Genomic DNA, 23,415 nt, shown 5'->3' with positions numbered 1-23,415 from the left:
AAAAAAAAAAACCAACAAAAAAGTCATAAAGTTATGCTACTGTACAACGTGAGAGTGAGTTAATTAATGACAGAATTTGAAGTTTTGGATAAACTGTCCCTTTAAAGGGATCATATGATGCCATTTTAAAAGTTCACTATTTTGTTTATTAGGTGAAAACGATTAACCTGCTTTAATGTTTAAATATTTTTAAATAAATATTACATTACTGGAGCTCCTCTATTCCCAGTCTGTCTGAAACACACTGAGGTCAACAACGCCCCTCCTTCCAAAAAGCTCAGTGTTCTGATTGGCCAAACACTTCAAGAGTGTCAGAAATGTAACGCCTCATGCCATAATCACGAGCTTCAGCTTTCGAGGCTTTAAAAGGAATATTTCACTTAAAAATGAAAATTCTGCCATCATTTAACCGGACAGTTGATGGACCCCATTGACCAAAGAAAAAGAAAAAATACTATGGAAGTCAGTGGGGTCCATCAACTGTTTGTTTACTGACATTCTTCAAAATATTTTCTTTTGTGTTCAGCAGAAGAACTAAATTCAAGCAGGTTTGAAACAACTTGAGAGTGAGTAAATGATGACAGAATTTTCATTTTTAAGTGAACTATTCCTTTAAGCAATTGTAAACACACAGGTAAACTGCACTAACTATGAGTTGCATTGCTCCGGAACAGCTTTATAGATAAATCTAAACCTCTAATTCCTAATTTCATCCGTTTTTCTTTGAGTGAGACTACAAGCTTTGTAACTTTGCAGATAGTATAGATGCACTAAAGGAAAAGGAAAACATTAAAAAGCATCATATGACCCCTTTAAACTTGATGATGTTACATGTTCTCATTATGTGTATGCCTGTTGCTTCAATACCAATCTCAACGTAGCGACTGGGTAGATCTCTCATCTCTGTCGGGTCACGCTCTTTAACAGCACATATCTGAGAAAAACAAATGAACCAAACAACATCAAATTTCCGATTATTAAAATACTTGCTCTGTAGTTGTTCTGAACACACACCTTAACAGAAGAGCCCCATCCGATGATCAGTGTGGTGTTGTCTTTCCAGCAAAGACTGCAGGGATACATATCCGGCCTTAGACTTGTGTTGTCCCGCAACACATTAGTGATGCGCTGTTTACTGGCGATGTCATAGATTTTCACACCCTGAAACACATCAAGTACATTTTAGATAAAATCATGACTAGTAAGGCATCGTAATTAATATGTATAATGTTTCTAAATCTGATCGTACCACATTGTTTGCCCAGGCAATGAGGTTGCCTCTCCACTTCACATTGGTTATGTTTCCCTCTCCTTCATGCAGAACAGAGGTCTTCCAACGGTTCAGCCAGTTCCTCTCATAAAGCAAAAGCTGTGGGACGCATTTTATTAACGTTAGTGAGTATTTGCTCACAGAGATTCACCCACAAGAAACAAAATTTGCTGTATTGCTTGCGCTAGACACCAGAGGGCAATAGAACATAGAGCACAAATAAGTCGATGTGACTGCAAGGGCATTTAATTCTGATCAGAAACCACGTTTATCCAACACTCTCTGGGAAATAAATGCAGATTAGCTGTCACTGGGACTGTACCCTTTTAAAAGCCAGTAATATTATAATATAAAAATATATCATATTTTTAATGTTTTTGAAAGAAGTCTCTTATGCTCACCAAGGCTCCAAAAGTATTTGAGAGAAAAAAAGTAAAACAGTAAAATTGTAAATATCATTACAGAACCCTTTTCTATTTTGATAAGTGTTAATTGTAATTTATTCCTGAGATGAAAAGCTGAAATTTCAGCAGTCATTCATCCAGTCTTCAGTGTCACATGATCATTCAGAAATCATGCTGATTTGAGGAAACATTTCTTATTACCGGTATATTCAAAAACATTGGGCTGCTTAATCATTTTGTGGTCATTTTCGGGTTTCTTTTTATTTGATAATTAGAAAATTCAAAAGAACAGCATTTATTTGAGCTCTAATGTTACTTTTGATTAATTTAATCCATCTTTGGTGAATAAAAGAATTAATTTCTTAATTTCCAAAAAACGGTAGTATACATTTAAGGTACTAATATGCACCATCCTTTTATGTTTAACAAGGTAAAACAAAAATCGAAAGGCAGTTTTATGCAACATTTTTCAATATCAGGTACAATATTTTTCCAGTGTAGTACAATTTCTTTGCTTTATTATATTTTTCTAAAGTATCGGATTGGATCAGTGTATTAGGCAGATTTATTAGCCTTATCATGCTGTTAAGGTCATATCAGGCAGTAGATTCAATAAAAATCATAATACAAGATCCATTTCACAATCAAAATCCGTTTTACGAAAAGGCAACATTCGGTTCAACCTTTAGATAATGTGATATTCATAAAGTCACTTAAGCAAGGCGCAGTATGACACAATCAAACCTCAGAAACAAAAGCAATAAAAGATGCCGCGTATTGACATCTCATGAACAGACTCAAACAATGGAATTTCTATTAAAAGGTGTTTAACGATTCGCTTTCCTTTGATACGTCTGCGATTTTCTGACATTATAGGTGCAAGAAGGACATTTTCTGAAGGATTGTGTGATAATAATCACGTGCAAAAAGCGACAATGTGGATAACCTTGAATCGAAAAGTGTCAAAAACGCCACGCACAATCACACGCGGCCAACCTGACCTGACCGCGGAGAAAGTGACTGAAAAGCAAAGACGGTTCAATGTCGCTTCAGTTCTACACTTTTGGCCATGTTAACAGATCACAGCGCAGCAATAGGAGATGACACTCCAAGAGCCGAGCAGACGGAATTGAATTGCCTTTGACAAGATGCGTCTTCAGTGGAAGCCGTATTGATTTTCATGGCAGGGCTGCATTATGGAGACCTTAAGCCAGGGAGAGAGAAGGAAACAAGCAGAAGTGGGAGGAAAATGCAGAGCTTGGCCACCGTGGTGCACAATGGACGCCGTTAATTGCTTCTGATAAGCACAATGCAGTGACGGTGTGGAGCCATTTTATATGAATCAACCATGGCACGGTGGATAAAAATCTATGATTTACAGAAATCGAGAAGACTCTATTTGAGTGGTCCGAGATTTGTACGTCTCTAACAGTCCACTTCACAAAGAACCAGAGGAATTTATTCAAATTCACTTTCTCAACAATTGAAGTTTTTTTTTTCCAGCCACAAGATGTCTGATCACTGCATGCAAACAGATCAACTTCTTCTAAGAGCTTTTATGACAGACCCAAACCCTGTTTTCATTTCTATAGATGTATGGGCGTCTGGAATGTATCAGACTATGGCATCTTGGTTTGGTAGCATTGTGTCCTTTGAAAAATGAGTGTATTTGTTTAGTCCATAAGCCAAAGAGTGTTCTACATGTTGCGAACACTATGGCACTCTATGTAATGACAGTTATTTATTGCGCAAGAAGAGACAACATCTCTCTAGTGAACAACACTTTGGAGAAAATGGACCACTCTCTGTCTCTCTCTCCCTGATGTTGACCACGATGTAAGGCCAAGATGGTAAGAGCGTTTCATGCCGAACAGTTTCAGTTTGAGTAACCACTATACACGGCACTCAACGTGACGAAAAATGATTTCATTCTAATAATTTAGCTTAACCCTTGTGGTGAAACCTCAAGAGCATCAAATGATAGAGACCACACAATGTGTGTTTAGACTTCAGGCATGAATGTGGCTTTTGTTTTTATTTTTATTTTTTAAGGCATTCAAACTTCCTTTCAAAATTCAGAACAGTGGTTAAATAATGTGCCGTTTTCAATAAACGATTTTTCTTATTTTTGCAATAAGCCTGCACCCAATCTTAAATATTTATAATCCCGCTAAAAATTGAGATAGTAGTTTTTTTTAATGTTTTTGAAAGAAGTCTCTAAGGCCGTGTGTCCACCAAAGGGTTTTTAGCCAGCTGAAAACGCCAGACGCTCTGCTGAAGACGCCGCGCTTTGGGCGCTTGAGAGCGTTTTGGAAGCGCAGCGTTTTTTCTGTTGAGACGTTTCGTTGCTATGATACAGAATATCTGCTGCAGTTTGAATGTTGTGACAGTTGGTCGGTGTGGTATTAGTCCCGCCCCTCCTCCACTGTGATTGGACGGCTGGGTAAAAAGTGACAGTGATGAGCGCTGCGTTTTATCCAAAGTTGAACATTTTTCAACTCCCAGCAACCAGTAAAAACGCTGGGCGTTCGGCGCTTCAGCGTGAAAAAAACGCTCAGCGCCTAAATACGCTCATGGCGTTTAAAAAACGCGGCGCTCCCATTGAAATCAATTGAAAACATACGCCAGGCGTGTGAAAAAACGTTTTGGTGGACACACGGCCTAAAGCTCAGCAAGGCTGCGTTTATTTGATCAAAAATACAGTAAAAACAGTAATATTGTAAAAATATTATTCCCAATTTAAAATAACTATATTCTATTTTAATTTTAAAAAGCAATTTATTCCTGTAAAGGCTAAACTGAATTTTTAGCATCATTACTGCAGTCTTTGGAGCTGATTTGGTGCTCAGGTAACATTTCTTATTATTATGAAATGTGGTGCTTTTTGATGAACAGAAAGTTCAAAACAGCATTTATTTGATTTTTTTTTTTTTTTGGTGTGATTTTAAAGAGTTTACTTTCACTTTTAAACAATTTAGTGTGCCTCTCTGAATAAAAGTATTATATGTAAATAAAAAAAAAAATAGCATTGATGATTGATCCCAAACTTTTGAACGATAGTGATCCTGGTTCAATCCCTCAATGATGTGCGCGAGTCAGAAAGTTTAGTGGAGAACACTAAACGTGTTTAGTACTGCACTAACCACTACAGCTTTCCTTTAGCCAAACAGTAGAGAATAGGCGCTTGCAACGCCAAGGTCATGGTTTCATTTCCCAGGGAAAGCAAGAATTGATAAAAGTGTGAATGTGATCTTTGAAATGCAATGTAAGTCGCTTTGGATAATAGCGTCTGCCAAAGGCATAACATTTACATTTATTCATTTAGCGGACGCTTTTATCCAAAGGTACTTACAATTGCTTATTATATGTCAGAGGTCGCACGCCTCTGGAGCAACTAGGGGTTAAGTGTCTTGCTCAGGGACACATTGGTGTCTAACAGTGGATTCGAACCCAGGTCTCTCACACCAAAGGCATGTGTCTTATCCACTGCGCCACCACAGCCCGTTCTCATCCCAAGGCATCATATGCTGATGCTTTTGACATTTCGTCTACATCCAACGCACATGGCACCCTTTATGCTACGTTCACACTGGACTCAAATAGCACGTCAGGCACGAATGATTTCAATGTTTAGTCAATGGAAAGACGCGTTACGCGCTTAAAAAATTCCTGCGGCGCAAATGAGGTGTGGAGCGCAGCGCGGAAGACGCGAATATCAACATTATGTGCATAAGTTCGTGTTTGGACGTGAGAGAGAAAAAAAAAAATCACAGGACAGGTTAATAGCTTTTGGAAGCTGGCTCTATTTATCATCAAAACAAAAATAAATGACAGCTAGATTAGGTGGATGAGAGCAAGGATGATCCTCGCTCCGATGCGGGACAACAGGTCATCAAACTGGGCGCGGGACAGGCGGAAGTACCGCTGACAGCGGCCATCATCCAGGCGCAGCTCATGGAGCGAGCAAATGGTGAAACTAGCCAAACGGTTCGCCTCCAAAGGGTCCGGTGGACACAAATACGGCGACGATGATCCCCATGCCGTTGTTCTAGCTCTCCAGAGCAAATACAGTGCGGTGAATCTCTCGATGAATGCTCGATCAACATAAACAAAGATGGCCGTCAACGGGTTTCGGTTTTGACGCGCGAGTAAATTTCGCTTCAAACTTTTTATTTTACCTGCGTCAGTTTCGCTCTTGACGCGCAAATTAACACAAAGTGGTCAAGCGTCAAACTAGATGCGGTAGATGCGAATTTGACGTGCTATTCGCGTCCGGTGTGAACGTAGCATTAGCGTCAATATGAGACGCAGATATATATGGGCCAGAAGGCGCCTCCTAGTGGTGTAACCCTAAACTAACCCCAGAACTAAACCTACCATAACCGAACAAAGCAGACGCTAAAGGGTGCCATGTGCGTAGATGAAATTTCAAAAGTGTCACTATATGACGCCCTAGGATGAGAATGCGTTGGCCATCACCACCCTGCATAAACATGTAAAATGTACAAAAATGTGGGATTGGGACCTGACCCAGACCAAAATGTCCCACGAGCAAGAGGGCTCAAGATTCTGGAGCATGTGCATGGTTTAAAACTTTGAGCAGCTTCTGAGTGATTGGAGTCCTCTAAAAGTTGAGATCTATAAAGATATTTTATAACAACTGTGAGATTTGCTAAATAAATGTGTAGTAGAGAGGGAGGAGCTACTTGTGTGAGTACAGTGAGGGGAATGGTATCCAGGCATAGCTTAGACCAGATTCAAAGATGTGCCTCCAACACACGTGATTCTGAAACTGGACTCACCTTATTTCCTCCAGTCACAAACTGCTTATTGTTGGACTTGATGAATTGAGGGTGTAGCGCCATAACCTAGAATTGAAAAAGGCATTTCAGTTTAGTTTACAGCAATACCTGAGTTAATATCAATGTCCACTCCAGTATTTCCAAAGCCATATAGTGCCTCAGAGGGGGTTAGACTGCATCCAGTCAGAAAACATGCTCAATAAAGTCATTTTTAGCCCAGGAAAAGTTAAAGGATCGATCCTCACAGTCCAATACACAAAAAGTATCGATATTAAAAAATGACAGCAAAGGCTCTCTTTATGTGTGCCATAGGTGACATCACTCATGCTCAACAAACAGGCGGCTCATGCATGATATGAAATACCCTGGAGAAATCAATTAAGACGAGTAGCAGGGTGAAATTACATTGTTTTCGAGAATTATCAATGCTTGCTGTGACAGGAAATCGAAATCAAAGGGCTATTTCCCATCAGGCAGCAAAAACATTGCCGGGGGATCGACGACTCGCATTAACAGCAATAAGTTACCTTGATCGGACAGTCAAAGTTTTCGTGGAAGCCCTCCCTGGTGTACAGGCCGAACACTTGTACCTGAAAAAGACGAGAGAGAAATTGAGAAAGAGAGACAGAGATGTCTTTTTGAGGTAAAACCACCGTGGTCCCGAGATGAGTTCTGAGCTAACGGTTGACTTGGGCAAAGCATCAAACCATCCAGCGGGCTAGTTAACCGTCTGCCAGACTCCCAATTAGTGGAAAGGTCAACTCTTTCTGCCCTCGCACGCTTTTATGCTACCGACTTAATCGCTAGCTGTGCTGCAGTCCCCGACGGCTACAAACAAGCCTTAACACAACATTTCACCTACACCTGTCTGAAACAAGAGCGGTGAAAAATGATTGTGAGCTCTCCCTTTCTCTCTCTCTCTCTCAAAAAAAAAAAATCACTATTGAAAAGTAAAGTATCCTCTCACATTTAAGATGATGGTTTGAAACGAAACTACTAACTTTGAACTTTTCATATGTTTCCTTTTCTGGTATTTAGCTAATCTCAGTTTTGGAAAAACCCTATTCTTTCTCTAAAGAAATTTGTCATATTTTGCATAAAAATGGTATCAAAGCAGTCGGTAACAGTGGAGAGAAGACAACAATGGCCTCAATTTCGATTTTAATCAAAGTTTAATGTACAAAAACAGTCACCATTTTATCTTGTGAACTGCAAACATCACCACCAACCACTTCAACATTTATGCCATTAAGAAAACTGAAGATTAAAAATTAAATTTCAATTTCTAGTTTTACAGTTTGGGAGCAAATGATCAACTATATTTTAAAGCTAATACACCATCTTTATCACAAGTTTGTTCATGAAACGTCAGTTGCATCCTATTTTACTTCGGAAACTACTGAATTTGAATTGTTCATAAGTTTCCCAAAACGTATGAACAATTCAAGTCTCAAAATCATTATTTTCAAAGCGTAGTTTATATTTCTTGGGGATCGGGAAACGAATAATGAAAAAAAAAGACTCATCCTCTTTTAAAAAAGGTATCATATTTTGTGTACCGACGGTAGCAAAAGCAGTCGGTAAGCCAGGCTCAACAGTGCAGAGGAGCGAACAATGGCCTCCATATCGATTTTAATTGGTGTATGTGCGACAAGATCTCACTTTGCCATAGGAACAGGGATAAACGTGGTCTATCACACCACAGATCAGCCTGAGAAAGCCACACAAGGTGCTGATGATTAGCCTCCGTGGACTGATAACAGCCAGCTCATGATCAATGAGCAGATAGATGGAGAGGAGCAATAGAAATCACGGAAGGATCGTGGAGGAGAGGTGTTTTTTTTTTTTTTTTTAACCACACATTTTAAGATGGACCAAATGCACACACGCTGTTTCTGCAGGTGTCAGAGTTGACGGAGCTGGTATTGAGTAGGAAGACAGGCACTGCATCATCTCTTGCAAACAGAGAAAGATATGAAAACTCAAGTAAACAAGTTCCTAGATTCGCATGGGGAAATTCACTGAGAATGAATCGAGCAGTGCTGATAGCGAGATCCATTTAGCACCCAATTCACTAAAGAAACCTGCAAATCATGTAATGGCATAAACACAAGAATTAGTGCATGCATGATTCGACTGCAATTTTGCATACTTTGCTGAAAGTGTACAAACTCATTCTACAATGTAAAAAATGTTCAGTTGACTTAAAAAAAAATGCGGTTGCCTTAAAATTAATTAAAATAAATGTAATGATTAAAAGACAAGTTCTGTATTTTACAATTAAAGCCCTGTTTTTTTCTGATGAGATAGAATGGTTAAGATTGTTTTTTAGACAGATGCTGCTGTCCCGAGAATTTTCAGTTTCTGTGGTTGCACCCCCCCCCCCCCCCACCTTCAAATAGATGCACAGGAACAATCCTTCATAAAACGCATAAAACTTTAGTTTACAAAGACGTGAAACTCACTGAGTGGTCTGGGGTGTTCACTGATATGCTCATACAAAAATTGCTGCAAAAGAGGCTTTCCAAAAGGTGTTTTACCAATCGTTGTAAAACTGTAGGCCTATTTTTCCGAACACCTCACAACCGTACATTCTTCCGTTGAGAGCTTGAATAATAGACACTCCAGCCCAGTTGGTGGCGATAATGCACCTTTGCCAATTGCAAGCAAACCACTTGTATAGTGTAGCCTACGATACTGCGACTGCATAAGACTACAGAAAGAATACAAACAACCCCATTTCCGGCGGCGGAGTAATACTATACATCACAGAACATACAATACAAGTCAATGAAGTTGTACAAAAACTACAATAAAACCTGTTGGAAAGCGTCTTTTGCAGCGATTTTTTGCTACCATTGTGAAGGTGGGGGGGTGCAACCACAGAAACTGAAAATTCTCGGGACAGCAGCATCTGTCTAAAAAACAATCTTAACCATTCTATTTCATCAGAAACGATCTTAAAACAGAGCTTTAATTGTAAAATACCGAACTTGTCCTTTAAAGGAGCATTGCGGAAGTTCTGAAATTTCTAACCGTTACTGACACCCAGGGGCGTAGGAGCAATTCTGAACCTGGGGGGGACATTAAATGCTAGGGGGGTCTGGGGAAACCCCGTGAAAGTTTTTTGAAAAAAATAAACCATTAAATGACACTTTCTGGAGAGTTTTGTGCAAAGAAATGGAGAAATTGAGGCTTACCTGATGTGTGAAATAACTGCAAGGTTGAGAGCATATACTTTGCATTGTTGTATCAACATGTATTACGGTATTTAGCATTTACATTACTGTTAATCAGCCATGTACTGATTAACTCAAATAAATGGTTGATTTGATTTCCATTAACTATAAAATACTAAAAAATAAAATCATTCTATCCCTTGTGGAAAGGTTGCTTGGTAGCTAAAAGTAGGTCTAGAAATTATATTTCAAGTTTTTCACACAGATCAAACACAAATATTCTGACTGAATAGATTGCTAGTTTATTTTGAGTAGCCAGCTAGCAGTTCTCTTGGCAGTTTGCTTATAATCCGGTGTCTGAAGTAAAATGCTCAAAACATCTCCTGAGAAAGATACCAACCAAGCCTTGTTTTTTTTAATTTTGGTTTAGTCTTATTTTCCTTACCTTGTTATTCAAGGCCAGGGCACTTTTGTACATTTCTGTAACTTTTGCGCGCTTCCACATCCCGTGCAACTACAGATCTCCCAGGAACATATTGATGCGTACATTTATCCATGTCACCTAGATGCGCATGCGCGAGCGGTGCGCGATGCCGCGATCATGGTCGACTAACGACATAAGCAGCTGAAGAATACCGGCCGTTTTTAAGAATTTAATTATGTATTTAAAAGTTTCAGAATGGATTAATTGGGTGACTCCAAAATTGGTAGAGATAGGTAGGCAATGCAAAACAAAATCCTACATTGGGAAATAGTGGGGGGGACAAAACTTAGATTTTGAAATGTGGGACGTATAATGGCTTCTACGCCCATGCTGACACCAGTGGCCATTGCATAAACTGCAGCCAGTCTCATGCTCGATCACGGTGCATACGCTCGTTGGCCGCACTAGATAAGGCTTGTTGTGCTGGAGGCTGGTCACTTCTTTCCGTCCGTAGAGTCCATTTGAAACACTACTACTAACGATTGCCGCTGCTTACTAATGGCTGCCGTATGGATGTAAGCCCACCAACTCGGACCCGACTCCTCCACACACAGCCACCTACAGGCTGATCGAGGCAACTGTGGTAGACAGTCAAAGTGTCATTCTTTCTATTTCATTATGGTTGGCTCATAAATGTACAAATGAAGACTATCTAAAAGATTTTTTTTTAAGTAAAAAGCTACACATAGCCCCTTTAATTGAAAAAAAAAAGTTTATGTGAACATGACAATTACTTTTTTTTTTTGATTAAGCATGAAGTTTATTTACTCAATAAGTTTAAGGCAATGGGTTTCTTAATTTTATTTTTCAATTAAATGAACTGATCAATTTTACAGACTTCTGAACAGTCTTTTTAAAATGCCAATAGTTCAGTAGTCATTTTATGTACTGCATGTCTCTTATTTATTTTTCCTTTTAATTTAAAACTTTATTTCATTTTAATTAATTTATTCAATTCTTCCATTTTTATTTATTACTTGTTTTATAATTAATTATTTTTTTTCTTTATTTTTATGACTAATCATCTTTGTGTAAAGCAGTTTTAATTACCATTGTGCATGAAAAATAAATAATTAAATTAAAAATATGAATAAATAAAACTTGCCTTGCCTACAATAGTGTATGGTATGGTGATGGACTGTCTGGATATATGCGTGTTCATTATTATTCGTATTCATCATCAATAACTTTCTGCTACCATAATATAACATATACAAAAATGTTTCAACCAATTCATTGCCAAATTTCCGTGATTATGATTTCAGACCAATCTGTTCTGGCTTCTTCTTCTTCTTTTTTTTATGACAAGCAATCTAACAAAACCTAACTAGGTAGCCTAGTTGTGACAAATAATGTGTAATATGATTTACAGAAGCAGAACTTGTTTCTGGATCAAATTTTTTTGTCCTGAAGCAACGTTCTGATCAACCAATCATTGCCCTTTGATTTTAGGAGAAGGGTTCAGGAACTAAGCCTGGAAGTACTGACTGATAAGTCACTGGGGCTCTCATTTTTTTATGAATAGACTGAGGGTTAGGGTTTGGATTAGATTGGGCTATGATTGATTGATCATAAAGGACTAATAAAGGAAGATAAAGAGAAATGGGAGCTGTAGTGAATAAAGGAAATTATCACCTTTCCATCCTCAGAGCAGACGCCAACATGATCACCGCTCTCATCCAAACTAATCTGGTTTATTTTCACTGGACTCTATAAGGATAAAAGAGTACAAAGGAGGGAGAAACAGTCACTTCACGTAATCAAGACATAACATGGCATCTATAACAATCAATCACACAAGATAATTTCAGACTTACAATTTCAAACTTCTGTGTAACATTTCCTTGGATATCCAGAAGGTAAACCTTCCCAAAGTGTGTCCCAAGAGCCAGGAACTGAAGGCAACAGAGGACACAAACATGCCAGACACACAAGTGAAAACCATGGGACATTCTGCACTTATACAGAGTTAAAAGCTGTGGAGGAGGTATTAAAAATGAGCTTTACCAGGCATGGCTGCGAGGCCTCAGTGTTTGTGCGTGCATGTGAGAGAGTGTGTGTGGTTTCAGCTGGACCCTTCGGGGGCAAAAAGTGTGAAATTGCTGGAGGACAGGAAAGCCTATTTATCAGAGCGGCCCAGTGTGAAATAGCGTCTTTTCCCTCGACATATCAAAACGCTTCAACATAATATATGCACCACAGGTCACACATCTCTGCCCTCTACACCAACACTCTGCCTGTCAGACTAATGCAATTACATTTCATGAAAACTTTTCCTATTTTCTCTTGTGAATTGCCAGTATCACCACAAACCAATTCAGCATTTACAGTTTGGACAGTCTGGGAGAAAATTATAAAATTATGGTATAATTATGAATACTCACACACCAAGTTTGTTGAAAGCTACTTACTCCAAATTCTAAATTTTGCATGCATTTCCATTAATTCACTGAAGACAATTGCAATTCTAACTGAAGCTAGATATACAAACTTTAATTTGAGCAATCAGACATTAATATGATAGTGCAGAGTGACAGGTCGTTTGAGGGGCGGGGCTTATAAAGAGCTTTATGTGATGTCAGCAGAAAAGAAAAGTCATTTTAAAGGGATACTCGACTTTTTTTTGGAAATAGGCTCATTTTACCACTCCCCCAGAGTTAAACAGTTGAGTTTTACCATTTTCAAATCCATTCAGCTGATTTTCTGATATTTAGAAGAATATCAGTAACCAGACAGTTTCTGGTCTCATTGACTTCTATAGTAAGAAAAAAATATACTATGAAAGTCAATGAGAGCAGAAACTGTCTGGTTACTGATATTCTTCTAAATATCAAAAAAAAAAAAAAAATCAGCTAAATGGATTCGAAAACGGTAAAACCCAACTGTTTAACTCTGGGGGAGTGATAAAATGAGCCTATTTCCAAAAAAAGTGGAGTATCCCTTTAAGAGTCAGATCAAGTTAGAGTATTAGGCCTTCACTAAATATTACAAATAAACACTTAATTTTTTTGTGAATAACACATTAATGAATCATTTGAAGTGAGACCAGGAACGTCTATTAAGTAATAAGATACAGTTTCATGCAGAGTCACTCTTTAGTACAGAAGTATCAAACAAACACCCAGTGTTTCCTCACATATTCAAGCAGCAGAACATTATTTTTTTATAATGCATGCTGACAGGGCATTCGGCAGTTTAAAGTTTGCGTGAACCAGTAGTTGTGACTGACTTTACTTTAATATTGTGATATATTTTCTGAGTGAAACAGAAAATTGAATGAGGAAGAATAGAGGGTGTGGCTTGTTTATCAGCGCTCGCAGCAGCAGACCAACAGTGTTCAACCCAAGCCGTCAAACTGACATCATCAGTGACGGAAAGGCCATCCCAAAGGGGAAGTACATTTTCAGATTTTGATTAAAGATTACAAAGACAAATGGATGAATTGTTTATTGTGTGGTAACAAATTAAATAGGATCAATTTTTACTTCCCGCTGACTTGAATACTTTTTCAGCTGAATATGGATTAGTGGATGAAACAACTGTCCGACAGCTAAATTTCACTAGGACAAGTAGAAGTAAAAAAATACTAGAATCAATATTAATATTAAATATTTAAACGTATGTGTTTCAAAATCTTCACTGATTATTGGATGTCACGCTTTAATATTGATTCCTCTAATTTTGACTAAAATCAGGCCTGGGGATGCAATTAAAAGGAGTGTTTGTTTGTTTTTTTAGGCCAACTTTTTGCTAATTCCCTTTCTTTTACCTTATTATAGTTAAATGTTTCCAACCAAGACCAGTGAGTTTGTGTTTTCTTGTTATTGTTTGAATATGTGATTGTGTTATATGTCCTAATTACCAATTTCATATAATTCCTATCTAAATGTAGCCTGGTAATGCCAGACTCTGCTACTTCACTTTGTTTCGTAGACAGAGTCTGGAATGGCATAATAGAGAAGTGTTTTCTCTCTCGCAAGGGGGCGCTTGACTGAAGTTTAAAATCATTGGTTACCCGTAAGCCAATCAGATAAGTTTATTTGTGACGTATGTTATGCCCCGACACAGCCAGACATCATGCATCAAACTCAAATCTATGATCGAACTTCCACTGTATACAGGGAGCGGTGCTTTTGTGAGGGCTGCAAAATGTGTGCCAAACGGGACTGAACAATTCACAAACTAGGTTATTTATATGATTTACTGAGCTGCGACCGCCCCGCAACGTCGGCACGCCCTGCTCAGCTCTCACGAGTCATGACTGGGTAATAGGAAGTTCATTTTACTGACTCTCTGAGTCATTCGAGTCATTTTGTTTATTTAAGTGGCTTTAAATGTTATAATTTTAACAGCCAAATTCCCCGATCACATCCACCTACGCAATGTTGATCATATTCTGAATTAAGAAATTATAATACAGTAAAAAATTATTTACAGGGAACATAAAAAAATCTCTTTACCTTCCGAGTCTAACGTGACATACGCAATGAACAGATCGTTCATGAATCCCCTATCTGGGACTACTGCAGCATGGTGTCGCAACGAAATATGGTGGATTGTTGTTATTATTATGATAATAATAATATGATAAGAGCACGTCAGGAGCGTTCACAGCCAAGGAGACCAACGTTCTTGTCATGGCCGTAAAAGAGAGAGAAGTGACGTTGTATGGGCCAAATAGGCCAAACAGGTCTGATCCGTCATTACTACAATTAGCCTGAAAAATTTGGGTAGTCTAAGGCCGTGTGTCCACCAAAGCGTTTTCAGCTAGACGCTCTGCTGAAGACGCCGTGCTTTGGGCGCTTGAGAGCATTTTGTCAGCGCAGCGTTTTTTCCGTTGAGACGTTTCGTTGCTATGATACAGAATATCCGCAGCAGTTGAATGTTGTGACTGTTGGTCGGTGTGGTAGTAGTCCCGCCCCTCCTCCACTCTGATTGGACGGCAGGGTAAAAAGTGACAGTGATGAGCGCTGCGTTATATCCAAAGTTGAACGTTTTTCAACTGCCAGCGACCAGTAAAAAACGCTGGACGCTCGGCGCTTCAACATGAAAAAAAACGCTCAGCGGCTCGGTACACGCATGGCGTTTAAAAAAAGTGGCGCTCCCATTGAAACCAAATTGAAAACATACGCCAGGCGCGTGGAAAAACGCTTTGGTGGACACACGGCCTAAATGTGTAAGCTTGAAGTGTTAATATGTTTCATTGTTACAATGTATGATTTGCAAAAATAAAAATGGCTGTATCTGTGTTGATGAGAGAATCAAAGTGTATGCGCGTTGTGCACAAGCTACATAATGGCCAAGCATGCGTCCTTAAAATAGCATTATTAACAACGTGCAAAGCGCCACTGACTTTAGACTAGTTTTTTCGCGTTATATGTCATGTTGGTCTTTGTTTGTTGTTGCTGGTATACGTTGCAAATAGAGGGGCGGCAAAAATTGTTCTTCGCCTAGAGCGGCAGAAATGCACGCGCCGGTCCTGGCTGTAAACACTTGATGATGTGAGCAAAATACCGGAGTGAACATGGCTGTAAACGACTTTGGAATGTTCTGGAATGTTCTCCATAACAGAGCGAATTGCATCCCGAGTCTCGTTTCCCATTTCTGCGGTCGTTTCGGTTTTCGATTTCTCTAACCTGCAATGTAAAACTCGGCGCTTAGCACCTACGTCACGGCTCTCAGCCCGCCCTCTGTTCGTTGATTGGCCGGCTGTTTTCAGACCGGTGGAAAACTGAAAGATAGGCTGCTATCTCAGACGGACTACAGGAGCGAAATGAAATTAGCAGAAGTAGGTTCTAAATAATCGAAATGCCCCTTGTGACTGAAATTGGTCAATTCAATGTTCCCCTTTTGTTCCAGAAATACTGGTTATTAGAGCAGCAGAAGAGAATGTATTGTGCATGTGCTCTGCATAGTGTCACTAAGGTTAAACGAATAAAATGAAATCAGGCCACATAAGGTGATGTTCAGTCCAGTCCGACCAGCAATCTAAAATTAGTTTGACATCCATGCAGATTTAGGTCTATTGCTCTGCCAGCTAAAAAGTGGACCGAACTTTACAAAAGCATCCAGCCACACTATAAAACACACACAGAACGAGTCCATCTCTGAAACTGAGGTTACCCTGTGTCCAAACACATTCACACACACCTGCTTACACATGCACAGACCTTTCCCTGTCGCAGCACACCGAGCCGCCCCATGCTTCACTGCAGTCTATAATGAAATGCTTATATTTACAGGCACAGCCGAGCATGTCCAACAAAACCCCCCGCAATCTCCCCAAATAAAATCAGACAAAAATAAATAAATAAAAGGGGTGGCCTCACCAGCCTCAGTAGCTCTTAAAGGGATTTATCAAAATGGAATTGCTGAAATGAAATTCGGAATCCTGGCACTTAAAATATGAGGCAACATTAGGCAGGTGGTGCTCTTGTGTGTCTAGGTGCCGGAATGCACATTGGAGCGCATGCATAAAAGACTACAAGGGAAGAGACGGAAGAAGAGAACGATAGAGATGTGAAAGAAAAGGGGGGACTCTCATTTGAAATTCAGCTTTTCAACGTCTCCTCTTCTTGCAAGCTTGCCTTTTTTGGGGGGGAGAGATGGAAGAGGAGGAAAAGGAGGAGGAAGTCCCAAGGGAAAAGCAGGAAAAAAAAAGAGGGGGGGATTTAAAATCAATAGCGGTTAATAAAACATCAGGTGAGGAGACATAACTAGGTATGACTATTCCTCCACAGCGTCTGTGCATGAGTGAGCCGGCTGCCATGACGATTAACCAAACCCACGTAGAATGTTCCACCAACAAAAATATCAAACCCAGGGAAAAAACTGAAAGAAGACAGGCAAAAAAAAAAAAAAAGAAATCTAAAAGCAGAGGAAATAAACAGGAAAATTAGCGAAAGGGTGGTGACCCGTGAGCATGTGTGCGCAAGCAACTCTTGGTGATTAAATTATGGAACGTCACAGTCAAAAATGCTATATTCAGTATTATACAAGAGGCCGGTAATAAAAAATAAATAAACAAACAAATAAATATATATATTTTTTTAAATTAGAAGACCAATAAGTTATGACAATATTTTTTTTTTAAATTTCTTTTTAAATTGCTTAAATTTTCTACTTTTTTTTATAAGCTATACAAGATTCAACTAATTGTTTTAAATTAATAATAATTAAAAGCTCCCAGATTTTTTCTGCTTTTAAGAATTTAAAAAGTATATGGTTTTAGAATTTTATAATAAAAAAAACAATTAATCTACAAATACATTTTAAACACGCAATTCAAGTTGCAATTAGGTTTATAATTAAAATCAGTTCAATTTATTTCAGATTCTTTATCTGTGCTATCTGAAATGCATTAAAACGACATCATGTCTTCCTAAAAAATCTTTAAAGCTGAGTTCTGAGGACCTTGTCATGCACCGTCATGCAGCTGGCCGCATCATTCTGCAAGATCTCTGTCACGCCATTGGTCAGCCTCTCGTACTTCAGTTTAGGCTCCTCCTCCGTGTCCTCCTCCTGAACAAACACAAATACACCTTCCTTCATTAGTTTGGAATCTTCCACAGAATATACAATTGATTCAAACATTCATACATGTGTTCAAAAATATTATCCATTTAGCATTTTATTATCTTATATGTATTATGGTGCAATTAGTCTTTCCAGATATCCAGTAATAATTAAGCACAAATGTTAATGGGACCATGATTCATAGTACAATTTTTTTTTAGTAGTAGTAAATTTTTTTATCAGCCGAACCCTTTTGACCTAAAATACTCACCTAAATGATTATTAGGAACACCATACTAATACTGTGTTTGACCCCTTTTGCCTTCAGAACTGCCTTAATTCTACGTGGCATTGATTCAACAAGGAGCTGAAAGCATTCTTTAGTTTGTCACTAATATTTGTAATGTTTCTTTACAAAACAAGACAGTTCTATATTGTTTCTAATTCACTGCAGAATACAGTATGTTACATGGCCCATGTTTACATTACAGTAGAAAATTATTCCCAGGTTGTCCTCTTTTGTATATAGTAATGAAATTGAAAGAAACTGTAGTTCAGCTACATCGCATTGTTTTGATAGTGTTTCAGTTTTTAGATTCAGAATATATTTCAGTGGTATTACTGTCGTGATGTAGCAAATTGCTGTCTTTTTGTATTATGTTATGTTTTGAAAAGAAAATTCAAACTAAATATTTAAATAAAAATCTTGTATTTTCTAAAAAACTGTAATGGTAACATGGCAGAGGTAAAATATGTTTTTAGAACATTTTATTATTTTTATTAATATTATTTTAAAAATATTTAGTTATTTTATTTGTGCATTCTGATGATTTAATTAATTTTATTAGCTTCTCACCAACTTTTTAAAATTGAGTACTGTGACGATCTGCGGCTGGAGTGCCTGCTTGTGCCTCTGGGGGGCACTCCTTCCTAGTTTATTGTTTCCATTATGTTTTTTCCCCTGGACTGGTTATGGTTGATTTTGTGCACCTGTGTTTGATTATCTTGTTGACTGCACCTGTCTTAAGCCTGAGTGGCCTTTTGTCCTTTGCAGAGTTTTGTCATACTGCATGCAGGGCGTTTTCCTAGTTCCTAGTTTCTTAGTGTCAGTTTCACAGTTCCTGGACTCCCTGCCTGTATCTGGTTTTCCCGTTTGCCTTATCCCTGCATGGTATGTTTGCTGATCTGGACTGCTAACCTAGTTTTGACTTCTGCCTGTTCTCTCGTACCTGTTCCTGGATATTCCTCTCAATAAAGCCTCACATCTGTCCCTGCCTGTTCCATGTGCAGTTTCATGACAATGTAATGTATTCATTAATTTTCAACGCATTCTCACCCCAAGGCGTCACCTTTGACCATGCTTCAATATTTGACGTTTTAGGCGCCCTTTAGCGTCACTTACATGACGCGATCCTACGGCGTCATCTAACTGACGCTAAAGGAAAGCGTCTGTTAGAGGACGCGGTTAGGTTTAGGTGTGGGGTGGGGGTAGGGTACACGCGATCCTAGGGCGTCATCTAACTGACGCTAAAGGGCGCCTAAAGCGTCAGATATTGAAGCATGTCCAAATGCTTCCCAAGGCGTCAGTTAAGTGACGCCTTGGGGGTGAGAATGGGCTGTAATTTTTGATTAAAATACTTTGCAAATACTTTTTAATGCGCGAAAAAATATGAAACATTTAGCTAAACATTAGCTTCTTTGGTTTAGTTAGTTATCTTATTTTTGTTTGAATTATTACATAATTCAAATAAGTTTTATTCAGCAAGGATTCATATATATATATATATATATATATATATATATATATGCCTTTCTTTTGAACTTTGAATGTACCACGTTTTCCACAACAAAAATATAATAATAATAAATAACAATTATATATATATATATATATATATATATATATATATATAAAGATTTATAAATAAAAATAATAATAAATAATAATTATTATTTTTAATGCCATTCTTTTGAACTTTGAATGTATCACGTTTTCCACCAAAAAAAAAAATGTTTTCAACATTGAAAATAATAAGAAATGTTTCAGTCAGTGCCAAATCAGCATATTAGAATGATTTCTGAAGGATCATGTGACACTGAAGACTGGAGTAATGATGCTAAAAAATAATTTAATTTAATTTAAATTAAAAAATTATTTGAAATGATAGTCAAATAGAAATAGTTATTCATTATAATATGCATTACATTATAATTAATATATATATATATAATTAATTAATGAAATATAAAATATATATGTGAAGCGCTTTGAGTGTCCAGAAAAGCGCTATATAAATGTAACGAATTATATAAAATAATTACATTAATCTTACTGACACCAAACCTTTGAACAGTCGAAATATACACGCATATATTTACACATACAGTTTTTACAGAATAAATATTATTTTTATTGCTGGACAACTATGAATTCGATCACAGGCAGATTGACAGATTGGGTAGTTTCACTTTATCAAACATTTTGTCCTCCTCATCACAAACACCTCCATTGTCCATTTCCTGTTGTGTCCAGATGTGAAATTTCTAATGCCTGAGCATTTGTCATGGTCCACAAAGCCATTACAGACGGGGACAGAGAGACGGAGAGAGGAGGGAAATATCCTGACAAACTTTCTACGATGGGGAGGGGTGGATAATATCTCTCCTGTTTCGTATCCCATAATTTCTTCCTCTTGTTAGTGTTTGCCATCGCCACGCCGATGTGGTGGATGAGTGTTGTGCCTCATTCCCTGCCGCTCCTAATTGGTGCCCTTGGGAGCAGGGGATGAAGGGAAGGTTGTCTTTAATTGCCCCTTTTCTGGAGTGGTGTGACCATCCACACTCTCCTCTTTTGCTCATCCCTCATTCTGTCTCTGTCTTTAGTTACAAACTTTGTTGGAACGCTATACTGAAGAATCGGGCCTCAAAACCACAGATTAATGTCAAACCGCACAAGCATCTTTCCTCATTTTGCTGCATGACATTACATTTGGAAGCGGTGGGTGCGTCCTTCTTTCACGAGGCGGTCCATCTGAGATCACATTTACACAAAGCCTTCAAAACGTCCATGGTGACATCAGGAAGTGTTGAGAAGAGATAGATCAGGAGATCGAGCTCTACAATTATGAACCAAACAAACTGTGCTTTACAGTTATTCTAAGAAAAATACAACCATGCTCTCCGAGGTTCATGCAGCAGTTTGTGGACAGGAGATTGCTCCACGGACTTGAGATTTAATTTACGAAGAGGGCAAGGCTGTTGTTTCTCTCTTCCTGTTTTCATTTTGAATTGAGGGCTAGAATGTCTACTTGACATTTCATTCACTGTCTCACTTAAAGGCAAACTCTATCCTTTTTCAAAAGTATTTTCTTAAAGCTGGACTCAAGAAAATGGGCAAAATGTAATATGACCTTTTACAGTAGCTCTCATTGTAAACAGGTTACAGGCTACAAGTTGTTATTTTATATGATTCCACTTTAAGCATATTAAATAACAATTACATGACTGCATACTCCCAAAAAAGCATTTGAGTTGAGAGACACTTAAAGGCTAAGTTGGCTATTCTTATTTTTTTGGGGTGATCTTTGAAATCATTAATCAAAATAACTTCCCCTTCCTCTTGTAATGACATCTCTTCTCTATGACATATTTACTGGCATGAGGGCGGGACAACCTGTCACTCATATGACATGAGTCTTCAGCAATAACAAAAAGCAGAAACGTTCCAATCAATTCCTGATGGACAAAAGTACTAGCCTACATTTTTTTTCTTGTTCAAGAAGCCATTTCACTCAGATGTACGTTATATAGGGAAGAAAATCTTCCATTTCGTGCAAACTTCAAAAAAATAAAAAAAACAGTATGTGCACACAATAAAAATAAATAAAACCCAGTGGCATGTGCTAGGTTTTCGCTAGCTTTACTTTTTTTTTTTACATTTTTAATTGTAACCAAATGAGAGTAACCACAGATGTACAGTAGTTTAAATCAGAATTTAAATTATTATAGTTTTATTTTTATTTTTTTTTGCAATTATTCTTTAAAAGAAATACCATTTGGTTTCATACGTTGTTATCTAATCCATTTCAAAACTAGATCGATTATTCAGATAAATTGTGCAGTCCATGATTTTACCTCTGATTCATCTGTTGATTCTTCACTTAGTTTTCTTCCCTGGAAAAAAAAAACAAACAAAAAAAAAAAACAGATGTTTCAGAAAGATGTGTTAATATGAGATTTGCAGCTGAAAATATTATTAACAAGGCACCTGATTTGTCCACTCTTGTTAAAATATTTAGTATTAAAGGGAAATGCTGCACCAAAACATACAAAACAGTAATTATCTTAAAGTCCTATATTTAAAGTATCCCTCATTGTGTTAGTAAACTTGCAGAAGAAAAAAAAAGCCTCAGCTGATTTAAGACTGCCCAGTGGACAAGGGTCCAAAAGTGTCCAGTCTAGGAGAGCAACTAAAACCAAGACACGAGTTTAGCTAACAGTTTTAAATATTATTTTTCAACAGGGATATTAACATTAGCAGTAGTGGGCAGTGATATTGTCAAGTCAAGTGTCAAACTATCGCGTTAGCCTGACAGCTTACGTCTAGTAACACGTCTTAAAAATACTTGCATTAAAATATCCTGTACACAGCACACACAGTGCAACGTTACCTCGAATAGCCCACATGCCTTAAAAAATTAAACATACAGAAACAATGTAATATTCACAGGCGTTCTGTCATTTCACAAGATATTCTTCCTAGAGAAACCTACCTGCTCCTCCACTTCCGCCATGATACAGCCTCCAGATGTGCTATAATATGACAAATTTAGTCTTCGTCTATCAATATATGGTCTGTCAACAACGTAAATAATTTTTATTAACACTCAAATCAGTTAACGTTATTTGGCACAATATAAACCAGCGTAGCTAGTCATGCGATGTTCATTATCATGTATACCGGGTCACATGACAAAAACAGGAAGCGTCGCGAGTGCATCATGGGATTTGTAGTTTAAGGGCAAGAAAATGAACTGGCTTACAACCATTTTTTACAGCCTATGCTTACCACGGATCCTTTTTTCCAGCTTCGATAGATGCGATTTAATACATTTTTTAGCAGGAAACTCATTTTAGCCGACCTTCACATTTTATTAAATAAAATTGTAGGCCTAATTCAAAATCAGCTGACCCAAAAGAAACACTGTCGTCTTCCTTTGCTTATTCTAATAAATCAGCTAGGAGAACGTGTGATGTGATGTAATTTGACATTGTTACGTTTGTAACAGATAGACCGCCACAGGACAAGATCATTTGAGACAAGCTGTCAATGTGTCTCATACGTTTATGCTGATAGTGGCTGGCAGGGCGAGCTTTGCTCTTACTACAATACAGGTAATGAGTTGGAATATCAGCTCTATTGACTTAAATTTGGCGCTTACTCAGCAATTATTATAATTCATTGGCAAAGATTATGGAAATTAGCGTATAGCTAACACATCATAAATGTTGATCATAGGTATAAAATTAGACCAAAACCAATACAGCATTAATAATAAATTCTAAAATCAGCTCAAATGAAAACGTGGAACAGATAGGCTATTTAACATATTGCATCTTTCAATGTATTTTTGTGACCTATATTGTAAACATAAATGCATAAGTTAAATAGCCTATGATCTAATTTCATTGTATAATTTATCTTCAATGCCTTCTGCAGTGAGTAAAAGCTCTTTAAATAGTTGAACAGCTGGGGTCATTG

General features: G+C 37.8%; 1 protein-coding gene across 1 annotated transcript in view; it reads right to left on the bottom strand.

Annotated features, from left to right (window-relative positions):
* vps41 (VPS41 subunit of HOPS complex) overlaps positions 1-22,640 on the bottom strand; it is a 35,660-nt gene extending 13,020 nt beyond the window's left edge. The window contains exons 1-10 of the mRNA XM_039666659.2: positions 22,427-22,640; positions 21,789-21,827; positions 17,553-17,660; positions 11,957-12,034; positions 11,775-11,849; positions 7,004-7,066; positions 6,477-6,542; positions 1,250-1,369; positions 1,015-1,161; positions 868-934 (exon numbers count right to left, since the gene is read on the bottom strand). Coding sequence (XP_039522593.2) covers positions 868-934; positions 1,015-1,161; positions 1,250-1,369; positions 6,477-6,542; positions 7,004-7,066; positions 11,775-11,849; positions 11,957-12,034; positions 17,553-17,660; positions 21,789-21,827; positions 22,427-22,447 — 784 coding nt within the window. The 5' untranslated portion in view covers positions 22,448-22,640. The remainder of the gene's footprint in view (positions 1-867; positions 935-1,014; positions 1,162-1,249; positions 1,370-6,476; positions 6,543-7,003; positions 7,067-11,774; positions 11,850-11,956; positions 12,035-17,552; positions 17,661-21,788; positions 21,828-22,426) is intronic.
* Between the last annotated feature and the right edge of the window lie 775 nt (positions 22,641-23,415).

This window comes from Pimephales promelas, chromosome 22, assembly GCF_988280905.1.
Source record: "Pimephales promelas chromosome 22, fPimPro1.hap1.1, whole genome shotgun sequence".
NCBI classification, from domain to species: Eukaryota; Metazoa; Chordata; class Actinopteri; order Cypriniformes; family Leuciscidae; genus Pimephales; species Pimephales promelas.
The sequence above is the reverse complement of the archived record's forward strand: the minus strand, read 5'-3'. Positions and strand labels throughout refer to the sequence as shown.